This window comes from Podarcis vaucheri (genome assembly GCF_965113315.1).
Source record: "Podarcis vaucheri genome assembly, chromosome: 6".
NCBI lineage: Eukaryota > Metazoa > Chordata > Lepidosauria > Squamata > Lacertidae > Podarcis > Podarcis vaucheri.
Genome location: NC_138764.1, coordinates 59,036,881 through 59,063,433, shown reverse-complemented (window position 1 = coordinate 59,063,433; position 26,553 = coordinate 59,036,881). Strand labels below are relative to the sequence as shown.

Sequence of the window (26,553 nt, the reverse complement as noted above, 5' to 3'; positions counted from 1 at the left end):
CTTCAAATACATTTCTGCAATACTTCCATGTCAGCATCATAACTTGGCCTGTATCTTCCATTTACCTCAGTTATCTGTAATTTTCTGGATATTTAATTCATTCAAATTGTAATATTTAATAATATCTGTGGAATTTGCATAGCAAAAAGGAATCCCATATCAGATGAAAGATAGAAATTGAGAGTGCATGTCACCAAGCTTTTAGCACCCTAGGATGCAATTAATCTGGTCCTAAAGACTTGAACTCATCTAACATAGATGAGTATTTCCTGGCCAGCTCCTTATCAATCTGGAATTTCAGTCCTACCCTCTTAACTGTTCAGGTTACCTATATGAGATTGCACAGGGTTCCTCTTTGGAGAGAAGACACAAAGGTAAATAGGAGTTGAGCAATTAGCTCAAACACTAAGCAGTTGTCTGGAGAAGGTGGAATGTCCAGGCATCTTCCATTCAAAACAGAGGTGAAGAAACAGCATTTTACAAGTTTCAAACAGCAATTTCCTTGCTGGGAAAATTTCTTACCATCGCTAAACTTCCATTCCTTTTTTATGTATCTTTGGGTTGTGTTGACCTATCCATATCTGACATCACTGGTGACCAACAAAACACTCCTTCCACTCCAGTGCACTTAAAAAAATCATCAAGGATTTTCTTTCCTTTAATGTAGCCTTTTCAATAACCTGAAAGAAGTTATCAGATCAACAGTAGGAGGGACCTTTTTGAGCTACCCAGGGGAAATTTGGTCCCTTAATCCAATTATATCTACTCTTGAGTATCTGAAGAAGTGTGCATGGACACAAAAGCTTAAACCCAGAACAAACTTAGTTGATCTCGTAAGGTGCTACTGGACAATTTTTTTCGACTGCATCAGACCAACACGGCTACCTACCTAAGCAGAACATCGTTGGAGACAACCCATGTCTTTTTAAGGAAGAGGCTGCAAAAGGGCCAGAATTTTCCCCTATAAGTAAGTTTGAGAGGCATGCTTTCGTCTTACCAGCTGGTGGCAATAGAGACACCATTTCTCCATCATTGGTGCTTTCCCTTTCATACAAAAGGCAAAGAAATCCCTGTTGGTTGATAAGGAGGGGAAACCTAGAGTCAGACAATTATGTTTATCAGGACCAACCAGTATGTCAATATAGCTAGCGCTCCAATAACTCTCTAATAGACGAGCTGTTAAATTCGTGCAGTGGGAGGGGAAAGGATACCCCTGATTGATGTTGTACCCACAAAGTCTGCATTTAGTCATGGTCTTAAGATTAAGGTAAGAGGAAATACCAAAGTTGCAGTTTACTTGCTAAGTCCAACTTAATTCAGTAGGATTTCCTCCCATCTAAATCAGTGTAGGATGCAGCTTGTTCGTGCCTAGTCATGCTGCTGATGAGCAGAAAAAATACAGTTTCTTAAATAGTTTCCTAGATTGAAAAAACAGAACAGAAATAGTGGAATCATAGAATTTTAGAGTTGGAAGGTGTCCCAAGAGTCATCTAGTCCAACTCCCTGCTATGCAGGAACCTCAACTAAAGCATCCATGACAAATGGCCATCCAGCCTTTGCTTCAAAATCTCCAAGGAAGGAGAGTTCACAACCTCTTGAGGGAGACTGTTCCACTGTCAAACAGCTCTTAACTGTCAGAAAGTTTTTTCTGATGTTTAGTTGGAATCTCCTCTCTTGTAACTTGAATCCATTGGTTTGAGTCCTGTCCTCCAAAGCAGGAGAAAACAAACTTGTTCTCTCTTCCATATGACAGCCCTCAAGATGTTGGGAAAGATTGAGGGCACAAGGAGAAGGGGATGATGGAGGACGAGGTGGTTGGACAGTGTTCTTGAGGCTACTAACATGAGTTTGACCAAACTGGGAGGCAGTAGAAGACACGAGTGCCTGGCATGCTCTGGTCCATGGGGTCACGAAGAGTCGGACACGACTAAATGACTAAACAACAACAATAATAGCGAAATATCCCATTTCAGCAAAGAAATTTAGCTGGAGAAGTGCAGCAGTTTTCCAAGCACAGTAGCATGCAGGTATATACCGTATGTTTGTATAATAACGTCTCTAACGTAAGTGAGAGGTAGAGTGGAGCCTCTCTTGCGTGGGTTTATATGAAAGAATGGATAGTATATTTGACTGCAGTTAGTGAATGGAGTGCTGGAGTGTTGCTTAACAGCAATATGAAATAGTTTGTGAATTTGCAAAGAACTCTATAGCAGAGATTGTTATATGCATATATGAGAGTGATTATAGTGCCTCATTGTGCCTATATTTATACCCAGTCTTTCTGGTTTTTCACCCTGGCTTATTATGATGTTTTATCGCATTTCTTACTGTAGTTGCTTCATACTGTTTTATTGTTGGCTTTTATTTTTTTATATACTGCTGTTTCACTACATGCATAAGCTGTCATGAACTATATAAGGAAAGGTGGGGGTGAATATTTTGAATAGCACTCACTATTTCTACTTTCTGGAAACAAATATTTTTTTTTGTTTTGAGAAGCCTTTTCAGCTGGATGAATTTTTCTTTTTTTTAAAAAAGATACCTGTTAGAGCATTACTCTAGAACTGACTGTCCCCTTCTGCCATAGCTCCTACCCTCTGGGTACTTATAACTCTGCATTTGTTGCCTTACACCACAAGCAAGAAAGCTGAAGTGAATTTGGATTACGGGTTACAATGGTGTGTCATTTTCTCATTATGTAAATATTTCTGGCTCCTCTACCTGGTTAGTATTTACCTGGGAAAGCCTCCTAAACAAATCTGCAAAGTATTACATTTAATTAAAAGAAAGATTCAGCCTGGCCTACAAGGAGGAGAAGCCCGTAGAGGATTTCTTACAAAGTTTCTTAAATGCTCATGTTCCTCAAAGTATTGATCTTATTAAATCTATAGCTGGTTTTGAACCTCTCCCTCTCTCCCCCCCCCCCAATGGACTTTTTTTTGCACATGAAAGAGCAGCTGGTACCCAGAGAGGAAGGAGCAGTCTTTCAATGGCCATGGGCCTTCCATCCATCTGACTGGGAGCACTTGCTCCCTGGCTTCCTTTGATCAGCCACACTGGAGAATAATACTAAATAGAAAGAGGAACAAAAGGAGCAGCTTGGAGAGGCTCCAATTTGTAATTCAAAAAAGGGGGTTGGAAATTCACATTCCTGCTTGCTGCAGCCCTGAGGGGGAGGGTAGGGTAGGAGGGGAGGGGAGGGTAGGAGGGGTGGGGGACGTGATTTCATCACCCCTGATGATTGCGTGTTGTTTTCTGGCTGCTGCCACAGTCCTAGTGCAATAAGATGGGGGTTTAGAGGAGAGAGACTCAGACAAAATCTACCCAATCATGGTAGACAAATTCCTTCTATTTAATTCTGGAAGGTGGGTGGTGGTCTTTTAAACTGGCCCAGCCCAGCAAAACCAAGAATGAAAATCAGACAGCTTAGGTGGGTTAATCCAACACACTCCGCAGTGGGGTCCCAGTTAATCCAAACTTGGTAAATGTACCAGAGTTAACAGCAGTTTGCAAATAACATACCCCCCGAAAGGAGTGAGAAAAAATAGAGCTGAGTGTGCTAAGATAACCAAGCATGTGTTTCTTGCATAGCGTTTGTTCAGTGCTGGGTGAGTTGCAAGGCACAGAGGCAGGCAGCCCAGAGGTTCCTTTTCTCCCACTATGAATAGAGCAACCCTGCTGACAGCTTCAGAGTTCTCATCCAAATGTCATGAAGATGCATGTAAAGCCTAAGGTTGGACTGAGAAAGGAGAAGGGACAGAACCATGGTTTCAAACTATTGCTCTCACCGCCTGGCCATCGTATACCCATCAGATCTTGGCTTGCCTTTTGTTGGTTCCGTGACTTGCGGCCCTATCAATGGCAGCAAACCCCGTGATCAAAAATGTCGTGTTTGAAGGATTGATGCAACAAGTCATAATTTTGATCTGACTTGGGAGATTACTCCCAATGGCTGTGCTAAAGGTGAACTTGCCCCCATCTGCAGTTGGTCCACAGTGGGAGAGATTTGTGAAAACTTCGCATGTATCAGCATACAGTTGGGGTGATTCTGAGCCAATTAACTGATAGGTTTTGAAATAAGAGCAGCTGCAGTTCACTGTTCCACCCCCATTCTTCTCTAAACATGACAGCACTTGTATAGTTCTGCCTTCCCAGGTGTATGCATGCACACATGTGACCCTATCTTCAGATACTTGGATTGACTTCTGGCACATAACCTCCCCCTCCCCCCCAGAACAGATCAAGGAATGTATCACTACCGCATGCATTTGATAAGTTGGGAAAAGGAACTACAGAGGCTGTCTTGATTGCATCAAGAAGACAGGTGTGAGGCAGTAAATGCAGTGTGGGCATTCACTATGTGAGACCTAAATCCCTACCGCAACAAGTCATTTGGACAAGCTGCTTTGGACAAACCTGAACTATCTCAGAGTCCTGGTTTAAGAATAAGCGAGATTAAAAAAAAAATGTGAGTGGTCTATTGGAATATGCTTTCTAGACCAGAATGCCAACAGTAGTAGAATCCAGAGGTCAGTTAAAGATGTCTGCTTTAGACATGAGACTGCTATACTGTACAGGGGGTGGTGAGAAATATCATATTTTCCATCTATAAGACACCCCCTATTTTGGGGGACTCAGATTTAAGAAAATGGGGGAGAGGTATCCGTGTATAAGATGCCTCCTAATTTTTGACATTATTTGTTAGGGGAAAAACCTAGTCACAGAAAAACCTAGTCACAGAAAAATACGGTATATGGTGGTTGTCTTTTATAGTGAAACTTGATCTGACTGGCTCAACCATGCAACCCCCCCCCCCCGCCACTTGAAATCGGAAGCTCCTCCTCTCCTGTACCTTTTAATGCTCTGGATGCACAGCGCCAGCTCAGCTTCCCTTTAAAAGTCACCAGTAAAATGAAGCTGCTCATTAAGTTCAAAGGATGAAGCAAGCACAGGGCAGATGTTTCTTTTGGCCCCTGGCTGGGGAGGCAGCCACCTAAACCCTCCAGGTGCCAAGGGTCGATTCACGTAATGCCGTCTCTGCCCACGCAACCATCCCCAGGCGGGTACAATGAGAGATAAACAAAGGTGGTGACTTCCCAGCTGCAACAATTACAGGAGCGGTTGCTGGCTCGGTCTGTAATTACTCTGTGCATGCATTGCATTTGTCCGCATGAGCTGTGTGAGTAGAAACCATACAGTGAACCAGCCACAACCCTCTGGGGCCTCTTGCTATATGAAGGCCAGTCACCCCCTGGAGCCTGCAGCGTTGCCCACCAGCTCCATGCCTCCAGTTCAGAGGTGGTTGCTGCCCATTGGGGCAGGTGGGGCCCAACAGTCAGTGACACCACAGAGAATGCCAGGCAGAGCCAACTACTTCTAATGTTGCCCCCATCCTCCTCCCTGCTGACTTGCGCAATGGCAGCGCCTGAGACTAAGGAGTAGGAAACTGATGGTAAGGCTCACCTCCTGGACTGGTTGTAAACGAAGAAGGCAGGCAGGTGGGAGCAGGATGAGGTTGGTGGGGCAGCAAAGGAACATGCCAGCAGGCCACAGGGAAGGAAGGGTGCTTGAGAGTCTGCCTAGCACCCCACACTCCTGTCTAGGAGGAGGCCAGCTAGTAGCTGGCCAGGGTGCTACCACCATTTCCTTCCTGAGGTTCTCAACCGATCACATCCCCCTTCCTCCCACTAGGGGGTGCCATTTTCCCTTCTTTATCCTCCCTCCAGAACAGAGTCCACAATACAGAAGGGTTCCCTTTATTGTCAATGTGATGATTTAGCAGTTCCCTGGGGGCCACACCCGGCCACTCTTGACATTGCCTCTTTTCCAATACTTGTTTGACTTGTTCTCAATCTGTGTGCTTCACTTGCCGCCTTAGGGCTATGCTCTGTTCGTTTGTACAAAGTGGGGGGGGGGGGAGAGGAATCCAGGTCTTTCCCCAAGAAGTTGGAGCTGCTGCTGAGATGTCTTCACGTCAGCAGTAAAAAATATATGAAGAGGCAGGACTGCAAGCTTCGCCTGTGAGCAGCACCAGCTTCCTCAGCTGTGCAGCAGCCGCTTTGACTCCCCCATTCAATCCTGGTCAATATCTTCCTGCCCTGGTGCCTCTGAACCCGTCTCTCAGATCAGTGGCTCAGGCAACAAGCCCAGATGCATGCAGCCGTCTCCTGCATCACCCTCCATAACCAATCAATTGGCAATGTGGAGCTGCTGAATTAACAGTTCCTCATCTCCTCCAGGACTAGCATTCACAGGGCCCCAAATTCCCCATTAAATGTGTGTTCTCCTTACTTCATCTGGATGGCCTGAGCCAGGTGGACCAAGCACAGAGCGATCATTTCCATTATCATCACTCTCCAGAGCAGTTTAATTCATGCTGCTCTTTGTGGCTGCAACTGCCAGTTCTTCCAAGTGTTCGAATGCTAAATAATAGACTTCTCAGGAAGATAATAAGCCCTGATTTACAGATCTTCTGAAATTAATCACTTAGCTAGCAGAACCCACACAACTCTTTGGGGTCCTTGCAGCAAGGGTCTTTTGTTCCATGCTTAAAGCATATTGGCAGCATTTGTATGTCACACAGTAAAGCCTAGCTAATGGTTTGCCATGACTGTACAGATTGTTCCCACGCAGCTCCTCTCTTCGCATGTGGGAGCAACAACCCACATTCCCCATCTTAGCGTTACATCCAAACCAGCAATCCCTAATAATTGGTTAGGCAATATTTTCTTAAGTGAAGTGAAGCCTGATCCTTGGGTCAGGAAGAATTCTAAACCGAGAATTATGGTTTGCTGCTCCTGTTCACCAAAATGGGAGCCATCTTTGTGTTCACAGGAAGCCATTAACAGTGGTGTGCTGTTATGTACGAACTGGGCCAATTGTTTTGTGATTTCCGCCACATTACCATAATGGTGGTGTTGCCATGAGGATACCTGAGTCTGCAAGGAGGAGATTCTCACCTAGAACAATCTGAAGTGGTTCCATTGCTCACTGAATGTACAGTATTTCCCCAATTGATACCATTCTATTTTACAGGTTCATACAATCTGTAGCTAAAAGCCATTACACAACCTTGACCATCTTTGATAACAGCCATAAAATCCTGTATTCTGCTTTTGCTTTGCAAAGGGCTTTCCCTCAAAACCTGAATGAAGAGTGGTTGAATAAAATATCCCCTAAACTTTTTAGACTGAGGTTATCATAATAGATCTAGTTGTTGCACACAATTGAGAGAATAGAGTATTCTCAACTTGGATTCAAATTGATTTAAAAAGACATTAAAATGATGTAAGCCTTTAATTCCTTGCTGCTATTTTTTAAAGATATATAGCCAGTTTCCAATTCCTAGTAATTTTATTTTTACTGTTTCCATGGCAAAGACCCATCCAAATAGCATGGAGAAATCAGCCCTCTGGGGATCCAGCTCATTGCAGAAGCCTACTTGAGTATTCATGAAATAATGAATGAACAATTACAAATAAGTACAGCTCACCCATTTACTCCCGGTGCCATCCTAGACAGAGTGCTGGAAACTAGCCTCTCCTCACAACTCTTTCTCTACTTCTGAATTCATAGCAGAAACAGCTGGAGTCTAGCAAGCTTGAGTTTTCCTTATGGGCAGAACCTCAGATCTGCCACCAAATCAAGTCGAATGTGCCAGACATCCTGCAGACATCATGTGTGTGTTCAAAAGAGAAAATAACCCGTGTGTGATGGTTGCATGTTACAGTGCGCTTGCTTGTTTCCTATTCCTTCCCACACAGATGTGCCCTTGCACATGGCTTTTGTAACTTGCAGTGCAGTCCTCCCTCACACAGTGGCCGTCAGCCAGCACCACACCTCCCTCCCTGCCCCATTTTTCTGCATTCCTTTCTTATCAGAGTGCATGCATCAATAACGCTCATATCCCAAGGTGCTTTTGGAGACTTCACAATGGGTATCTGAGTTCGATTCCAACCTTATTCGGCTCTTGTCCTGGATGGTGTTGGGCTCCTTCGCATGGCTCGCAGGAAGGGTCCTAAATCCAGGGTGTAATTAATTGATGGCCATTCTCCTCCTGAATGGCACTGTCTAACTTGTTTGTTTTCACTCAGTAGGCTAGGAGGAGAGGCAACATTCCTCCCTGTATCCTTGGGAGCCATTGGTCGCTCCAGCCTGTCTGCCTGCCTGCCTGATTGGCTTGCAGCTAGAGAACTGCTTGGCCCTTAGCAGCAGAGACAGGAGTTTAAGAGAAACTTCGCCTAATTTGCCTCCAGTTATGCCATGTCAATGTACAGGGAGCTATGTGTTCCAGTTTAGCATCTTTGATGCTGGGTTTCCTGCACCTGCTTTGTTCTAGGCTGGTTGGTTGTCTACATCCAGTTCAAAACAAGTTATCTATTGCTAAGGAGTTTGTCTTGGCAGAGCAGAGAGGTTTTTTTTGTTATTATAAATCAGGATGCAGATAGTCACCCAAAGGATGATGGGTGCTGTTGAATAGACTTGGGCTGCAGTCCTGTACTGATTAATCTGGAAGTAAGGCCCATTGAACTCAGCAAGCCTTACTTCTGAGTAGGTGTGTATAGGATTTTGTGCTACAAAAAATGATGAAAAGGCATAATTTTTATATTTTATTGGCTCAGCCATTTTGCAAGTTTTCCAACCACCAGTGATCCATCTTCAGCCATAGGTTTACACAGCAGAACATTAAAATAGATTTGGTCATTTGCCCAGGGTGATGGTGCTTGGCTACTCTGCTCTGAGGACAAAAGAAAAACCCTTTGTTCTCAGGGTAAAATGCCCAGGTAGAGAACCATTTTCTTGGAGCTCCTGCCAGTGAATACATTTTAGATCTATTGTTGTTGTTGTTGTGAACAAACACCTGTACAATATACCTGTGCAGCCCCCTGATGAGTTGAAGAGGCAACAATGTTAACTGTCTTAAAAAAAATAAAATCCTAGTTATTTCAACCATGGCCCACCAGCATGCATTGCTTCTGTTTAACTTCAGTTCATTTCAATTGGGTTTGAATGGAGTCCCCATTCATAATCCAAGGATGTACAGCTGTGGTTTCTGTCAAATTGCTTCCTTTATATTCAGAGTTGAGGGAGTAATAGTCTATTCAAGGGATTAGTAGTACGATCCGAGACATCCATCCGTTTTAGATTTTCCTTCAGATGTGAACCCACAAGGTGCATCTCGCTGGCGCTTACCTCTCAGCTCCCACATCTGCAATAGCAGGATGGAGACATACATTATGGCCTATTGTGTAACAAGTATTTGGATAATGTATAGGAAGTGCTTCTAAATTGCTATATCAATGCAAATTATTATTATTGATTCACTTATGGCTGTAGTATTTAAATGCTAATGCTTTCCGTTATGCAACTGTTTAAAAACAGAAATACATAACAGACACGTCCAGTCTCTGAGAGTGCAATCCTAGGCATGTCTGTTAAAAAGTGATCCCCAGTGAGTTCAATAAGACTAACTCCCAAGTAACTCTGTACAGGATTGCAGCCTGATGTACATAAACTCTTTCTCCCCCCCCCCCAGTTTCTTTTTGTGTATCTAATAGCATAAAAGTGTATTGCTGTTGTTGTTTTCATTGGAAAGAGGATCTGAATTTGTGTATGTGAGTCATAATGAGTTCCAAATCAAAGAACTGAAGTTCTGATTACATAGTGGGCACTACCTAAGTGGGGAATACAGCAGCACCACTAGCAGTCTTATTATTATTATGAATCAGTCCAAAGAAAGGGACGTGTTTGAGGTTCTGTGCACCTGCAGTGAGCGAGGCTGTGAGAAAGCTGGAGGCATTGCCCTTTTAAGAAGCACCATTCCTGGAGCGGCAAGCCTTGCGCAAGCAGGTTCCTTGTACATGCAAAAACGTACACAAGCAAAATGTGCTGCAAAAGTTGGTGTAAAAGGAAAGGAGGTGGAAGGGAAAGAAAGCACCAGGCTCCAGCCAGTGAATGATTGGCGCTGGCCCACCCATTGGAGAAGTCAAATGGGGGGGGGGGAGAGAGAGAAGGTTTCAGCCAGGGTATCTGGCCCAGGCTGCTGTCCAGCGTAGCCTATGCAGTTCTGCTTGTCTGACTAGCACAGGCTTCTTCCTTCAGTTCATCACAACGAAGATTTGCACTGATTGAACAGAGTCACCCCACCCCACTCCACCCATGGTCGTCTTGTAAACTGGCTCTAAGAAGAGATGGAACCCCAATTTCTTTCTTTTACAAAATATTTCACAGGCTACAGAAGTCCTGAATTCTGCTCTTAGGAACATAGGGAACTGTCTTACACTGAATCTGAACATTGACCCATGTGATCCATAATCGTCTATATCGACTGGTGGCAGCTTATCCCGGGTTGCAGCCCTAACTGGAGATGACAAGAATTGGGAACCTCTGTGTGCAAGGCAAACGCTCCAGTCCTTCCCCATTTTATAAACAAGATGCTACTTAGTCCAGCATCCTGGTCTTACAGTGGCTGACTAGATGCCGGTGGGAAACACACAAGCAGGATTCAAGCACAGAAGCCCCCTCCCCTCCTGTGGTTTCCAGCAACTAGTATTCAGAAACATACTCTCTCTGAGCATGGAGGCAGAGCATAGCCATCATGGCTAGTGGACCCTGCTTGCCTTATCCTCCATGAATGCATTTCATCCTTTTTTTAAAGCCATCCAAATTGGTGGCCACCACTGCCTCTAGTGGCAGTGAGTTCCACAGTCAAGGATAGGTGAGAAATCTAATAAATAAATAGATTAAAGACGCCCGCCTGAAACCTCGCCAATCCTTGCTGACAGCAGTGAGCTAGATGGACTAACGGTCTGACCCGGTACGAGGCAGCCTCTTATCAATTCCTGTCCACACTTGTTATTGAAATTCAACACAGTTTGGCTGCTTAATTCCCACTTTGAGTGGGAGTTGAACTGCTTCTGTGCAGAAATCCATGCAGAATGTTTGCCTACACAGTCGGCGTTTTTGTGCATGTTTATACAAGGACAGCATACAAGTAGTATTTCTGTGGTGTCACTTTCTCAATAGGCTGCGTAACAGCAAAATGAAAATTATGGGCATTTGAACAGCTGCTGAGAATGAATAGCATGCCATGGCAAAAAAACAGAAACACTCTTCTTTCAGCTCCCAAAACCTTGGTACTAGCCATTATAGCCACATCAACTTTGTGTTGTAGTTTAAAAATAAAAATAAAAATGCAGAATTGGTCTACGCATCCAAATGCACCAGGCACAAAAGTTCCATTGTGTGTATTTACAATACATTATAAATTGGCTTTTTAAAAGGATTTAACTGTTGGGGTTTTCCCAAATGGAATTTCTCATGTTGCGAGAGAGTCCCAAGTGTTCAGGACACCAGAAGCCGTTCCTCCAGTCCCAGATATATGAAAGCTGGCTGCAATTCCCCAAGAGAGGCACAGCCAGTGTGGTTTCTTCCTGGTGTTGTTGGGTTGCAACTCCCATGGATGCTTGCCAACATGGCCAAGGATGTGTGGGACGATGAGAGTTGTAGTCCAGCAACATTTGAAGGGCACTATGTGGGCAACTCCTGCTCTAAGATGTGAAGAAAAAGGTACTCTGTGCATGCTCATTACTGGTTCATTTCTTTCAGGGCTAAGCTTTGGCACTGAACATTAAGCCCCAGAGAGCCCTGATCACAGTTTACAAATTCACTGGGAGGGATGCCTTGCAATAGTAATAATAGTAATGAGAGCCATTGTGGTGTAATGGTTCAGAGAGTTGGGACTAGGACCTGGGAGACCAGGATATGAATCCCTACTCAGCCACGAAGCTCACTGGATGACCTTGGGCCAGCCACCTTCTCTTAGTACCTCACAAGGTTGTTGCAGTGATGAAATGGGGGTGGGCAGGAGAGCCATAGTCAGTAAACTCTTCATCTCAACGTCATGGGTTTGAGCCCCACATTGGACAAACGATATCCGCACTGCAGGGGGCTGGTCTAGATCATGAAATCACAGAGTTGTAGAGTTGGAAGGGACCCCAAGGCTCATCTAGTCCAACCCCCTGCAATGTAGGAATTTCCGCTAAAGCATCCACGACCCTTCCTGTTCCCTTCCAATTCTATGCTTCATGTACACCCCCAGAAGAAAAGACGGCATATAAACGTCAGAAATAAATAAATAAAGGCCAGTCCAGATGGGCAAAGTCTGCCTGCGGACATGAGCAAGCCGAGCCCCTGCTGCACTCTGTACACGCTCAATGCCACCGCCCGTTATTCCCGGGTTGCTCCTAAGGCCCGGCCATCGGCGGACCTCTCCAGCAGCCCTGCCGCCGCCGCCGCTGGGGGAGAAAGTGGCGGTGTAACGACGGGGAGGGCCCCACCGCGCGGCTGCCTCTCCTCTCCAGCAGCCGGGGCTGCCGCGGCTCCTTTAAGAGCCGCAGGTCTATGGAAATGAGCGTCGGCGAGCTGCTGCCGCAGCGGAGCCTTGCCGGGCTGGTTGGCAGGCGGAGAGACCTTCGCGGGCTGCGAGCAAGAGCGCACGCGGCGGCGGCGGCGGCGGCGGCGGACCTGCTGGGGCTGATCGGCGGAGCCGGCGGGCGCCTCGGCCCGGACCCTCCGCTGGGCATGAAGCGCAGCTGCTGAGCGACGCGCGGACGGACGGAGCGAGAGGAAGCCGGAGTGCGGGCGGCGGCGGGAGATGGGCGGCGGCTGCGGCTGCTGCGCCCCCGGCCGGGCTGTGCTGCTGCTGCTGCTGGCGGCGCTGGGGATCCCCCGCTCGGCCGCAGCCCGGAGCCCCCCGGGGCCGCCCTGCGCCCCCTTCAGCGGACCGGCCTGGCCGCCGCCGCCGCCGGAGCCGGAGCTGCTCCCCGCTTGCGCCGCGCCGCCGCTCTCGTGGCGCTGCCCGGCCGCGCGTCCTGCCCGCGGCCTCTGGGCGCACCTGCTCGGGCCGCGCTGCGGCGGCGGCGACGCGGCTGAGGACGGCGACTTGGTGCTGCTGAGCCGGCTGCTGCTGGCCCCGGAGCCGGGCCCGCGGTTCCGCAGGGGGCGCAGGCGGGCGCTGTGCATGGAGCCGGGCGCGCGCGTCCCCCTGCCGCCGGCCAGCTCGCGGGGAGGCTGCCGGCTGCGCTGCCGGTTGCGAGGCGACAGCGGCGGGAGCGAGCCGTCGGACCACCTCCAGGAGGACTTGATGCTGCCCCCTCGGGCCAGGTGCCTCCGCTCCGGGCACCCGCTGCGCCTGGAGCTCCTGTGCAGCCTCTGTGAGGAGGAGGAGGAGGGAGAGACCTTTGTCCTGTGGAGCCTCGGCCTGGGCTCTTCGCAGCAGCAGATGGAGAAGCTGTGGCAATCCGAGGGGGCCCCCCGAGGTGGCGCGGGGAGCAGCCGCTCCAAGAGGAACGTCAACGCCAGCCCTCAGTTCCAGATGCCAGCCTACCAGGCTTCAGTGCCGGAGAACAGGCCGGCGGGGACCCCCGTGATCATGCTGCGGGCCCTGGACCCCGATGAGGGCGAGTGGGGCCGCTTGGACTACTCCATGGATGCCCTCTACGACAGCCGCTCCAACAGCTTCTTTGCCATCGATGCCCAGACGGGGGCCGTGACGACGGCTGAGGAGCTGGACCGGGAGACCAAGAGCACCCACGTGTTCCGCGTGACGGCCACGGACCACGGCGTGCCACGCCGCACTGCCCTGGCCACCCTCATGATCACGGTGAGCGACACCAATGACCACGACCCGGTCTTTGAGCAGCAGGAGTACAAGGAGAGCATGCGGGAGAACCTGGAGGTGGGCTACGAGGTGCTGACGGTGAGGGCCACGGATGGGGATGCCAGCCCCAACGCCAACATCCTCTACCGCATCCTGAACGGGAACGGCTCCAACCGGATCTTTGAGATTGACCCCAAGTCCGGCGTCATTCGCACCAACGGCCTGGTGGACCGGGAAGCGGTTGAGGCCTACCAGCTGATGGTGGAGGCCAACGACCAAGGCAAAGACCCGGGGCCACGCAGCACCACAGCCACGATCCATATCACGGTGGAGGATGATAACGACAACTCGCCGCAGTTCAGCGAGAAACGCTACGTGGTGCAGGTGCCCGAGAACGTGGCCTCCAACACTCACATCCTGCGGGTCAATGCAACCGACCGGGACAAAGGCAGCAATGCGCTGGTGCATTACAGCATCATGAGTGGCAACACCCGCGGCCAGTTCTACATCGATGCCCAGACAGGTAACATAGATGTGGTCAGCCAGCTTGACTATGAGATGAACAAGGAATACACCCTCCGCATTAGGGCCCAGGATGGAGGAAGACCCCCTCTTTCCAACATCAGTGGCCTGGTGACCATCCAGGTGTTGGATGTCAATGACAATGCCCCCATATTTGTCAGCACCCCTTTTCAGTCCACGGTGCTGGAGAATGTCCCCGTGGGCTACTCTGTCATCCACATCCAAGCCATTGATGCGGATTCTGGGGAGAACGCTCGGCTGGAGTATGCTCTGGTTGACACAAGCTCTGATTTCCCCTTCACCATCAATAACAACACAGGCTGGATTGTGGTGGCCTCTGAATTGGACCGTGAAGCTGTGGACTTCTACAACTTTGGTGTTGAGGCCCGAGACCACGGTAGCCCCCCCATGACCTCCTCGGCCAGTGTCAGCATCACCGTCCTGGACGTCAATGATAACAATCCTGAGTTTACTCAAAAGGAATATACCATGAGGCTCAATGAAGACGCTGCTGTGGGCACCAGTGTCCTTACAGTCTCTGCCATTGACCGGGATGTCAACAGTGTCATCACCTACCAGATCACTAATGGGAACACCCGCAATCGCTTCTCCATAACCAGCCAGAGTGGTGGGGGTCTCATCACCCTTGCCCTACCCTTGGATTACAAATTAGAGCGTCAGTACCTGCTTACCATTACTGCTTCCGATGGCACACGACTCGACACGGCCCAGGTTTTTGTGAATGTGACAGATGCCAACACACACCGACCAGTCTTCCAAAGCTCCCACTACACCGTGAACATCAATGAGGACAGGCCAGTGGGTACCACTGTAGTTATTATTAGTGCTACGGATGAAGACACGGGGGAGAATGCCCGCATTACTTACTTCATGGAAGACAGTATCCCTCAGTTCAAGATAGATATGGATACTGGTGCTGTCACCACTCAGATGGAGCTGGACTACGAGGATCAGGTGTCCTACACGTTAGCAATTACAGCCCGGGACAATGGTATCCCCCAGAAATCAGATACTACCTACCTGGAGATCCTAGTCAACGATGTAAATGACAACGCACCTCAGTTCTTAAGGGATAACTACCAGGGTTCTGTATATGAGGATGTGCCAGCTTTCACGAGTGTCCTGCAGGTTTCTGCCACCGACAGAGACTCTGGGCTGAATGGGAGGGTGTTCTATACCTTCCAGGGTGGGGACGATGGGGATGGAGACTTCATAATTGAATCCACATCGGGCATTGTTAGGACACTGCGCAGGCTGGACAGGGAGAATGTCCCATTGTATGAGCTTAGGGCATATGCCGTTGATAAGGGCATGCCAGCCATGAGGACCCCTATTGATGTCTATATCACTGTTCTTGACGTCAACGACAACCCCCCTGTCTTTGAACAGGATGAGTTTGACATTTTTGTTGAGGAGAACAGCCCCATTGGTTTAGTGGTGGCCCGGATTACTGCCAGCGACCCAGATGAGGGCACCAATGCCCAGATCATGTATCAGATAGTGGAAGGCAACATTCCTGAGGTCTTTCAACTTGACATCTTCTCCGGAGAGCTGACGGCACTGATGGATTTGGATTATGAGGCCAAGTCTGAGTATGTCATTGTGGTCCAGGCTACTTCAGCCCCACTTGTCAGCCGGGCCACTGTGCACGTCCGTCTGCTGGATAAGAACGACAACATTCCTGTCTTGAAGAATTTTGAGATCCTCTTCAATAACTATATCACCAACAAGTCCAGCAGTTTCCCCACGGGTGTGATTGGCAGAATCCCAGCCTATGACCCGGATGTCTCTGATACGCTTACCTACAGCTTTGAGCAAGGCAACGAACTGAGGCTGGTGCTCCTGAACCACAGCACTGGAGAGCTACGTCTGAGCAGGGCCTTGGATAACAACAGGCCTTTGGAAGCGATCATGAGAGTATCTGTGTCAGGTAAGGTGGCAAATGCATTCCTGTGCGTCTGGGTTTGGATCTCAAGTTTTGGGGGAAAGAAGCTTTGGGAGCAGTCTAGTTGCTCCAAAACTCTGCATGCCTACCTCATGCTCCCCTAGCCTTGTGGCTACTCTCAAATGGCATCATAGAATCTTAGAGTTGGAAGGGGCCCAAGGGTCATCTAGTCCAACCCCCTGCAATGCAGGAATCTCAGCTAAAGCATCCATGACAGGTGGCCATCCAACCTCTGCTTAAAAACATCTATGGAAGCTTTTAAAGAAAGGGCGTCTGATCACACCCAGAAAACTTTTGCTAAATAACCATTCTGAATATGTGGTATATGGCCACACTGCCTCCCCCAGCCTGGAGCCCTGGACTGCAACTCCCACCATCCCTGAATTTTGGCCATGCTGGCTTGGGCTTCTGGGAGTTGTAGTCCAAAACATCTTTACACCCGCTTTTGACACTTGAGATGTACGTTTTTAGGACCTACCTCATTTCTAAGATTGTTAGTTGTTTTAATCTGGTTTTAATATTGTGTTTGAACTGTTGTAACCTACCCTGGGACCTTAGGGTAATGGGTGGGTAATTAATAATAATAATAATAATCTGCGGAGCACCAGGTCAGGGGAGGCTGGCTTAATCTGTTGTTTGCAATTAGGAAGCATTTAGTTGATCATTGCCAAGGTACAGCAGCAGCAGCAGCAGCAAAGTAGACTTGCTTTTTTGGAATTGGTGGAGGTTGCATAACAGCCAAATGGCGATCCAGGATTCCGTGCGCTGCTCCAGTTGGCTGCCCCAGTCTTTGCTCTGAGACAACAGCCGAAGCTGCAGAGTTTCTCTCCCCTCCATCTCTTCCACAGGCTCCCAGTATCCCAGCCAAAGAATCTTCTTCCTCCTGCCCTTCCTTTCTATTCCCTTTGAATGGAACCAACCACTTGAGGCTAATTCCATATAAAATTGGCTTTCCTTGCATGCGAGCTGAATGCATGATGATTTGATGCCACCAATAGTGGCTTTTGGTGTTTGGGGCAGTGCGGGTGAGGCAGGAGGAGTGCAAGATGGGTCTGTTCTGTGATCATTCATTCGGAAGATGGAGCTGATCTTCCTCTGATCTCTGAGATTCTGTTTATCAGTGCCTGGAAGACGAGGGAGAATGCTGGGAAATATTTGGCTGTCCTATAAGGAAGCTTTTAGTATGTCAGTGTCATTGCTACCAGACATAGTCCCACAACAAACATGGGCTCCCAGAGCTTATACTCCTGTATGCTTTTTATTCCTCAATATGCCACAATACTTTTTGGGTGGTATGCTGCTAAGTTTTACACAGACCCACTGAAATTGATGATCTCCATTCTTTGCAGTGGGTCTACTGTCAGTGAAAGGTAGTCAAATTCCACCGCTTGTTGCATTTTTGCTGCAACTGAGAAATGAACGCAGCTACTCTTCTGCAACACAGACGTGGAATTTGTGTGCGTGAGATGGGTGTAGTATGTGGGGAAATGTGTCACTGGAGTAGAATAGCTGTTTTGTTCCAGGAGAAGGTTGCAGTCCCTTTAATTAGCCAGATAGTCTCCTTTTCCTACACTGCCACTTTATTACAATGCCCGGTGTCTGTGCTTTGCAATTACATTAAATTAAATGCCACTGTCCCAGTGCAGAACTTTGCAGGGTAAGCAGAGAGGCAAGCATCAGCAGAGACAGTTGTTGTTTGTAGGATATAAACTGATGCAGGGATGGGGAACCTGTGGCCTTGCAAAGGTTGCTGAGCTAGAACTCCCATCATTCCTGAACATCAGCCATACTGGATGGGGCTGATAGGAGTTGATTTATTAAATTTGTATAGCGGCCTTCATCCAAAGAAGGCAGGGTATTCCAGCATCACCTGGAGGGTCACAGGCATCCCATCCCTGGGTTAATGTTAAAGCTACAGCTAACTCATCTTCAGGGTGTCAAGGGCTTACAGAAGGACCAGTGCCAAAATCTCAGCATAGAGGACCACAGGTGGATGAAAGGTAAAATGGTAACTTATGGCAAGCATATGAAGAGCCATCAGGCGAAAGCTCAGCCAGTACTCAGTCCAGTATTCTGTTCTCATAGCAGCTAACCAGATGCCTGTGGGAAGCCTGCATGCAGGACCCAAGTTCAACAAGGGTCTCCCAGCTTCCTGCTCCCCTCTGAATAGTGGGGGATTTACAAAAAGTTGACTGTGAACTGCATAATTTGAATGTGCTTTAGCCTCTTGGAACAGGGATGCAGAACCTGTGGACCTCGTGATGTTGCTGGACTCCAACTCCCATCTGCCTCAGCCTGCATGGCCAACAGCCAGTGATGCTGGGAGTTGTAGTTCAACAGCATATGGAAGTCTACAGGTTCCCTTTCCTTTTTCTGGAATTCTGGTGACATCAGGTAGAGAGAAGTCCTGCTCAGGAATGGCTTAGTCATCCAAGGCTTGCTTACATGTAGCCTCATGCAGGAGGCAGTTCCTGATCCCAAAGTGTGTGTTTCTGACCATTTCCAGCAACTTTTAAAAGAGACTATGGCCATGCCATAATGCCAGTGGGTTGTATTCAGTGCTTTGCCAACAGGGTTCCATGGGCACAATGTTTTCTTTCCTACTCCCATTCTAGATGGTTCCCCCCAACCTTCTAGAGCCGATTTTAAGGGCACATGGAAGGGTGGAGGGGGAAATAAGTTCCACTGAGTACCCAGAAGACCCTTCCACCGACGGAGCTGAAGCTATTGCCCTGCTATCTTCAAATATGCTACTGAAAATGGGTGGAGAACACATTTTCCAGATGGGCTCTTGTGTTTCATTGGTGGGTGAGCATCGTCAATATATAATGTTGTAGACTAGTGTGTGCTGAACGCATGTCTGAATGGATAGATGAGCTAAGGCTGGCAAGGTATATAAAGCTTACTAAGGATTTTCCCACGAAGAATACTCTGCTGCACCTTCACAACTTGTTCCGGGTTCAAGGGGCTCTGGGCAAAGTGTCCTTTAGTGGGCTTCCTCCTCTGTCAGCATTCTATGGTGGGCTTACTGAGTCAACGGCATTGCTCAGAGCGGTGTCTGTTTGCCATTTAATTTCCCACAATGTCTCTGGTGTAGCATTGCTTTTGGGCGTTGTGGGAAATACCCACCTATCTGGCACTGCTTAGAGTGCCAGATCAGATTTGTTTAGAAAGGGGCGGAGGTGGGTCCTTCCCAGTTGCTGGGGCTATGGACTCTGCCCAAGAACAGCAGGGGCTGATCCTGGCTCTGATGACTGCCCTCCTCCCCACTCTGGCCGCAAAGGACTGGGCTGCGAGTGAGGAACATGTGGTGGTCGTGGGCGTAGTTGGAGGAAGGGAGAGAAGCCACTTGGGCAAACAGGATAGAGCTTACACGCCTTACATCCTCCCTCTCCCCACATTCATGTTAAATCTCATGAATCAGGATGTTGTTGACTCACTTCTGCAAAGCCTCCCACTCTGTGCTGGAGCTAATTCAACCTGGCAGATGCTCCTTTTCCTAACTTAGATCTGGTGGCTTGATAGCACACATCCCTCTTTTATCCAGAGTTCGAGGCCTGCACCCTATTTGTCCAGCAGGAATTGGAGGCTTTGGAGAGGATGGGCTATGACTACAAAACTTTGGGCTCCTCACTTCTTTGCAACCCAGCCTCTTTGCCTCTATAGGCAGTAATTTCCTCAAGGCAAAATCACGCCAGGTGTGGTTGGTGCCTCGCCTGCACCTGATCCTTAGTGAAACTGAATCATTGTGTGTGCGAATCTGGCAACTTTCATTGGCCCTAGAGTCATCCCTACCAAGGATGGGAAGTATCTGCTGGTGGAACTCCTTGGAGGAACGTAGCCTGGCCTAGCCTGGCCAGCATCTACAATTGCTCTCCGCCTTCAAGTAACTAGTTATTACTTGCCTATTACTCTCCTGGGTCTTTGTAGCAGCACCTGTTCGACAAGGTTTTCGCCAGGAATTAGAGCTGAATTTATGGTCCAAATTCTGCTTGTGATGCAGTTGGCATCTGCCTTCAGGGAAGGCTAATAACAGATTGTTACAGCACGCACAAAGTGAAGTGAAACCTGCCAACTGCCATTGGCAATTTGACTAGGCTGCTTTCGCAGGGCGCCAGGACAGGAGATATTTGTGGCAGGGTAGGAATGGGTGGTAGATGCATCTGAGTTTTGGGGAAAGGCCAGATCTTAGTGATAGAGCATCTGTCTTACATGCGGGGGGGGGGGGGGTCCTGGGTTCAGCCCCTAGCATCCCCTAGTTGGAACAAGAACACACCAATCTGAAACTCTGGAGAGTTACTGCTAGTCAGTGTAGACAATACTGAACTACATGGACCAAGTCTGATTCAGTATAAGCTATATTTCAAGTTGGCAGGGGCAGCAAAGATCATGTAGGCCAAATCCTTACCACGGCTAGTGTTTTCTCTACCTAAACAGCAGAAATAAATGTTAACACGTCCTTTCTAAAACAACAATGACCAAAACTTCAAAGGGAGATGATTTCATGAGATCCTAGGCAAATCATTTTGTTGCTCAGTTGCTGTTGCAGCCAAGTTCTTCCTATTTTGTAGAATGACTGTTGTTTACCTGCAAGTTAAACCCCACAGACTCCTGTCCTCCTTTTAGTGGCAAAAGAAATTGCTTGCTTTCAGTTTGATTTATGGCAAGGCCATATATAAGTTACTTAGCTGTCTTTTCTGTCAGCTGCATAATTCCCTGGTTGTCTTTCTTCACATCATAATCTTGCATTTTAATCCCTGCATTTTCTTTTCTTTTCTTCCTCTGCTCCGATGGCATTCTTTCTGTATGGCGTCCAAATTGGACACGACACGTCCTGCTAAAGCTAACCCCAAATTGTTATTGATTAAAAATGACACCATCATTATCATGTGAGCATTGGGCATCTCCCCATGCAGACTTAAGAGAACCCCCCCCCCAACCAACTAGAAACCCAAACCTTTTTTTTGTGGTGAAGCTGCTGAGGTTGGAGTTCTGGCAAAATACACAGTCTCTGATGCTGTCTGCTGTCAGAGATTTGACACGCCAAGTCAGGACTTGCAAAGTCGTTAATGTTTTTAGTCTATCCCTTCCTAAGAGGGATGGCATACTTTTTTCCCATCCCAGCTCACAAGTTCAGTATTCCGGATGATCACAAACATTGTCAAAAAGCTAAGGGGAGAGATTGTGTTTGTATATGTAGAAGGTCCCAGGAGCATCACTGAACGATACCCCCTTATTAATGCTGCCCTCCATAGCATGGAAGAGGATGGCAGGCCTTCCTGCCGGAGACCAATTTGGAGATGCTTAAGAGCAGCTGTCCCTGAGTCTCGGCAATTAAACTCTCAGCATGGTGGCTGCCGGTCGCACCTGCTCTGTGGGGATAGGAATACAGGGACTGGGGAATACTGTACAGTGGATAGATTGGAGTGCCGATAATACACATAGCCCCTGGCTGTCATTGGAGCCCCACTGAATGGTATTCCTGGCTTCTGATGCAGGGGGAATCCAAGCCGCTGGGGTTTATTGGGAAATTGCTGCAGCTGGCACTCCAGAGCTGGTGACTGCAGAATTAGAGGGAGGGTTTTTTCCTGGTGTGGCCAGTCAAAGCAAGAGAACAAATGCCCAGTTGTATTTCCAGCTGGTGGGTAGATGGTAATAATTTATTTCATAAAGAATTATATTCTGCTTGATTGATAGAAAGAATAGGACAATGAAATTGTCGGCAAAAACAGTAAGAAACAACAATTTAAATATTCAGAAATAATTAAAATCAACAATAAGCTAAAAACACATGTAAACATTCTACATATCTGGGTAGGCTGGCCTAAACAAAAAGTTTTTAGCAGGTACAGTCGTACCTCGGAAGTCAAATGCCTTGTAAGTCGAACGTTTTGGCTCCTGAACGCCGCAAACCTGGAAGTGTTCCGGTTTGCAAACATTCTTTAGAACCGAACGTCCAATGCTGCTTCTGCGGCTTTCGATTGGCTGCAGGAGCTTCCTGCAGCCAATCGGAAGCCGTGCCTTGGTTTCCAAACATTTTGGAACTCAAACGGACTTCCGGAATGGATTCCATTTGACTTCCAAGGTATGACTGTGCAGTGAAGGTGTCTGCCAGTAGTCAGGGGTTCCAAAGTGTGGGTGCTACTGCACTAAAAGAGTGATTTATTGCAGATGAGGAATGAGTATTATGTGGCACCTGTAGCCGTGCCAGTTCTGCAGATTTGCTGTGACTATGCTCTTCTGCAATGAATCCCCCCAAGGGCTTTGCAGTAGAGTCAGGACCTGTGTCACTGGGGGCCATACTACACAATGCATGCAAGTGGACATCATGGTGGTCCAGCAGCCTCTTTTGTAGCCCAGCTCCAGAGGAGGTGGCTGGCGATGGAAGAATGGCAAGAGTCACCATTGCTTGTGCCAAAGCCTTCATGGAAAAAGTGTGGTGTATGTGAAGAGACTCTTTCTAACTCAGGCAGGGAGATGAGATGCTTATGTAAAATATTTGTACAGTATTGAGTGCAGGAACACTTATATAGTGCCATCCACATACACCCTGCTTAAAAAGAATGAGAGAATATTTTGGGGGGAAGACCCCAGCCCATCTCACCCAGCATTCCCAGTTGGTTAGAGTATGTTTCTGATAATGCCAAGGTTGCAGGTTCAATCCCTGTGTGGGACAGCTGCATATTCCAGCATTGCAGGGGGTTGGACTAGATGGTACCCATGGTCCATTCCAACTCTCCAGTTCTATGATTTTAATTGGTTAACCAGATGCCTATGAGAAGTCCATAAACAGGACATGAGCACAATAGCCCTCTCCCATTCTCAGTGCCCAGCAACTGGCATTTGGAGACATATTGCTAGAAGCACATGGCTGGCTGTGTTTGGACATAATGCCAAATATACCCATGGTGTGGCTTTTTGGGAACAAGCTGCAGTGAGCCTTGGGCTTCCACATTCCTCCCTTCCTGCTTCTGGTGCAACTGCAAGGAAATTGGAACCTTCCACTTCTGTTTTAGGCTACTCAGGATTTAGTGTGCCATCGGAACCCTAAACCGTGGTTAAGCTTAACTGTGGTTTGTTGAAACAATCCAGCTTCGAAATCATTTGAAATTGGCTTGTTTGAGCAAGCCGTAGGTAAGATTACTCATAATTTGTCTAGGGTCAGATGTTATGACAAGCTGTGATTAATCTCTAAAATGAAAGTGGAGGGGTGCATGAGCCGATGGCTTGCAGTGCTCCGTTCTCATAACACTAAACCATGATTTAGCTGCACACCTGAATGCAGCCATTGCGTCAGATGTTGAGAATTGCTGCCCTCCCTCCTCGCCTTGGCAAAAAAAAAAAAGACTGTGAGGAGTGCAAAACGCAACACAGCTGCATAGCAAGATGTGAATCTTTCCTTGCTGGATACGGCCTGACAGCAAACTTGCTCCTACTGATGGACTCTAGGCCTGCAAAAAGACTAATTACAAATAACACATGACAAAGATGCCCCAGGGGCAGGAAAATTGTTCAGAACATTCGCTTTCCCCAATGACTTCTGCTTTTTCAGACCAATAATGTTATTCATCAGAGATTGCTGTTCACACCTAGAGAAGGGCTTTTATGTAAATGCATTTCCAGATACTGCCAACGGCATGTGTAGATGGCAGGGAGAATAACATGCCATGATTAGAGCAATGTGTTTGTGGTCAAGCACTACCAAAGATATTATTCATTAAGTTTTCTGTTGTCCATTTATACAAGGTTGGTATGCAAAGATCCCTAAGGAATCTGATTAGCAGCAGCCTTTGGCTATTGGACTCTGAAAAGATTCCCCACCCCCAACACCTTCCATTTAGCCAGATTATGTGTGTTGTATATGATGGCAATGTTTGCAATAGCTTCTGGAAAAAATCCGCAAGCTACATTTTTCCTGCCACTGATTGGAGGATGCAAATATTATCCTGGTGAAACAAGGTCTCAGGATCATAGTCAGGCTTTTTATTAATTTCAGGAAATGTGTATCTTTTAAAATGTGTACAGATGATACACCTGAAAACATGTATTGTACATGTATACTACTAGCTGAATTTGGCTACCGTTTGATAATGAATGTCCTTTTGGTGGCAAATAGTGACTTATCTCTAAGGGTCAGTGTAGTATAGTAGTTAGAGTGCTGGACTACGACCTGGGAGACCAGGGTTTGAATCCCTGCTCACCTATGAAGCTCATTGGATGACCTTGGTCCAGTCACTCTCTCTTAGCCTAGTCTACCTCACAGAGTTGTTTTGAGGTGGGAAACCATGTATGCCTCATTGAGTTCCTTGGAGGACAGGTCGATGATGATGATGATGATGATGATGATGTGCGAAATGGCCCCAAGTGTATAGAGTCTGGTGATGAGGCTGTGGTTTCTCTGCAGTTCTTTCTGGCAGGCCAGACAGAGTTAAGACTCGCTATTAGTAACCTTCCTGCATCTTCTGCTACATACAACTATTGCCCTGATTGCCATTGCGCTTCTTCTGCTTGCATGGGGATTTTTGTAATTTATTTTCATTTATTTTGTTGATTGAATTCCTACACCACCCTTCACCCAAGGAGCACAGGATGAGTTCCAATATAAAAACACAAAGATGTGCAACATAATAACAAACAGAAATAATACCCCTCTCTTTTTTTAAAGGCTGTAGATTCTTTAGTTAACCAAGGGTCTGGGAAAAGAGCAATCTTTTTGCCTGGTGACTAAATGGTGAATGATGAACAACCCAGTATATGGGGGTTTTCTCTTAATTAGGTCTCCTGATCATGTGAGTTTGGTAGTACAGATTTAACGGATCTGCTACGAAAACCCTGGAATCCCACTAAAACCACTTGCATTAGTGACTTGAGGGTAAACCAAGACCCTATATGGCTTTCCCCGAGTTGTGGAGAAAATGTGCTGCAGATGCTTAAAAACAACCAGTCCTGAACTATGTTGAACTTGGCTTGTTACATTTTTACTTGGTTTGTTTATAAAAACATTTATATTTCCATTTAAAAGAAAATGCTCAGATTGGCTAACAGCACAGCATCAAAACACAGCACTATTAAATACACAATATATACCTAACAAAAGTAACAGGAAACAAGAAACTAAACAAAGCACGTAGACAAATCACAGCAAAACAGTTGATCAACACCTGATATGGCGCATGAATTTGCCCTTTCCAAGGGATCAGTCATATACTTCCAACTCTGTGGGGGTAAAAGCCTGATGAAAAAGGAAGATGTTGAGCAAGCAGTGGACAGGTCATGTCAACGCCATCTCCTTCTGTCTGTGTCCCAGTTCAATCTGTAACTGCAGCTGCCTTCAGTTGTCTCCCTGCTCATCACTCAAACGCTGATAGGCGTCACGTTTTGAAGGCTGGGGAGAAAGATTTCCAGCTATCATGGGACACCATTCTTTCATTAAATCCCTCACCAGGCAAAAAAAAAAAAAACCCCAAACCCAAAACACCCTTGGCATGAGGCCCATTCATGCTAATCAAGATAGACCAACCTCCTAACACCCGTGGTTAAAGATTGAAAGGTGGAAGAGAGGCTAGGCAGGGACATTTCATCAAGTTTGTTATGGTTTATGAGCAGGGGAAGAAAAATGTTTCAGAAGTGTGCAGGGACTCAACCTTGATAGGAGGTTGAAACCTTGTGTATAACATACCGTGGTGTGTGGGTCTTCCACTGGAAGCTAAAGTTGAAGCAGTAGAAATGGTCATTTCTGTTGGCAACCTTTGTGCCAATCCTGCTTAATGCCCGCTGATAACTGCCACATAAGAAGGGCCTGCTGGATCAGGCCAATAGCCTATCTGGTCCAGGATCCTGTTCTTACAGTGGCCACCCATATCTGTCTGGGAAAAACATGCAAGCAGAACCTTAGCCCAAGAACACTTTGCCCTCCTGTGCTTTCCTGCAACAGGTATTCCTGCAACTAGCACCCTTTCTCATTCCTGGATGGATCTTCTCACTCACTGGTACATCATCCCCCAGAGGGGTTTTTCTTCCTGTTCTTCCAGTTCCCCACAATCCTGACTTACAGCCTTCTGCTTTGAATTGCCACCCACCTGTGTGAGACAAGGTGTTCTGAGCCGTGAAGCTGAGTCTTCCGGGGTTAACGTCAGGAGGAGCCTAGCTATCTTGGCGGGAGTGAAAATCCCAGAGCCGGCTGGGCAGCTGCTAAGATCCCTCCATTGCAGGGCAACCTAGGATAGTGTGGAGGTGGGGGCTGGCTGCAGATAAGGCACTCAAGCCATCTGCTCCATCCTTGGACCTTTGAGAGCAGGCTCCCTTTGATCTGGGCTCCGTGGGAGAGGCTACCCTTTTAACATTTCATGCAGCCCCTCAACTGTGTCTGTGATGTTTAGCATGGAGGATGATGCTGATTTAAAGG

The 26,553-nt window shown here is 47.4% G+C and overlaps 1 protein-coding gene across 4 annotated transcripts in view; it reads left to right on the top strand.

Annotated features, from left to right (window-relative positions):
* Positions 1-12,494: 12,494 nt before the first annotated feature.
* The window catches only part of CELSR2 (cadherin EGF LAG seven-pass G-type receptor 2), a 110,925-nt gene continuing 96,866 nt past the window's right edge, over positions 12,495-26,553 (top strand). For all 4 annotated transcript variants that reach the window (XM_082227054.1, XM_082227051.1, XM_082227053.1 and 1 more), the window contains exon 1: positions 12,495-16,133. In XM_082227054.1, coding sequence (XP_082083180.1) covers positions 12,656-16,133 — 3,478 coding nt within the window. In that variant the 5' untranslated portion in view covers positions 12,495-12,655. The remainder of the gene's footprint in view (positions 16,134-26,553) is intronic.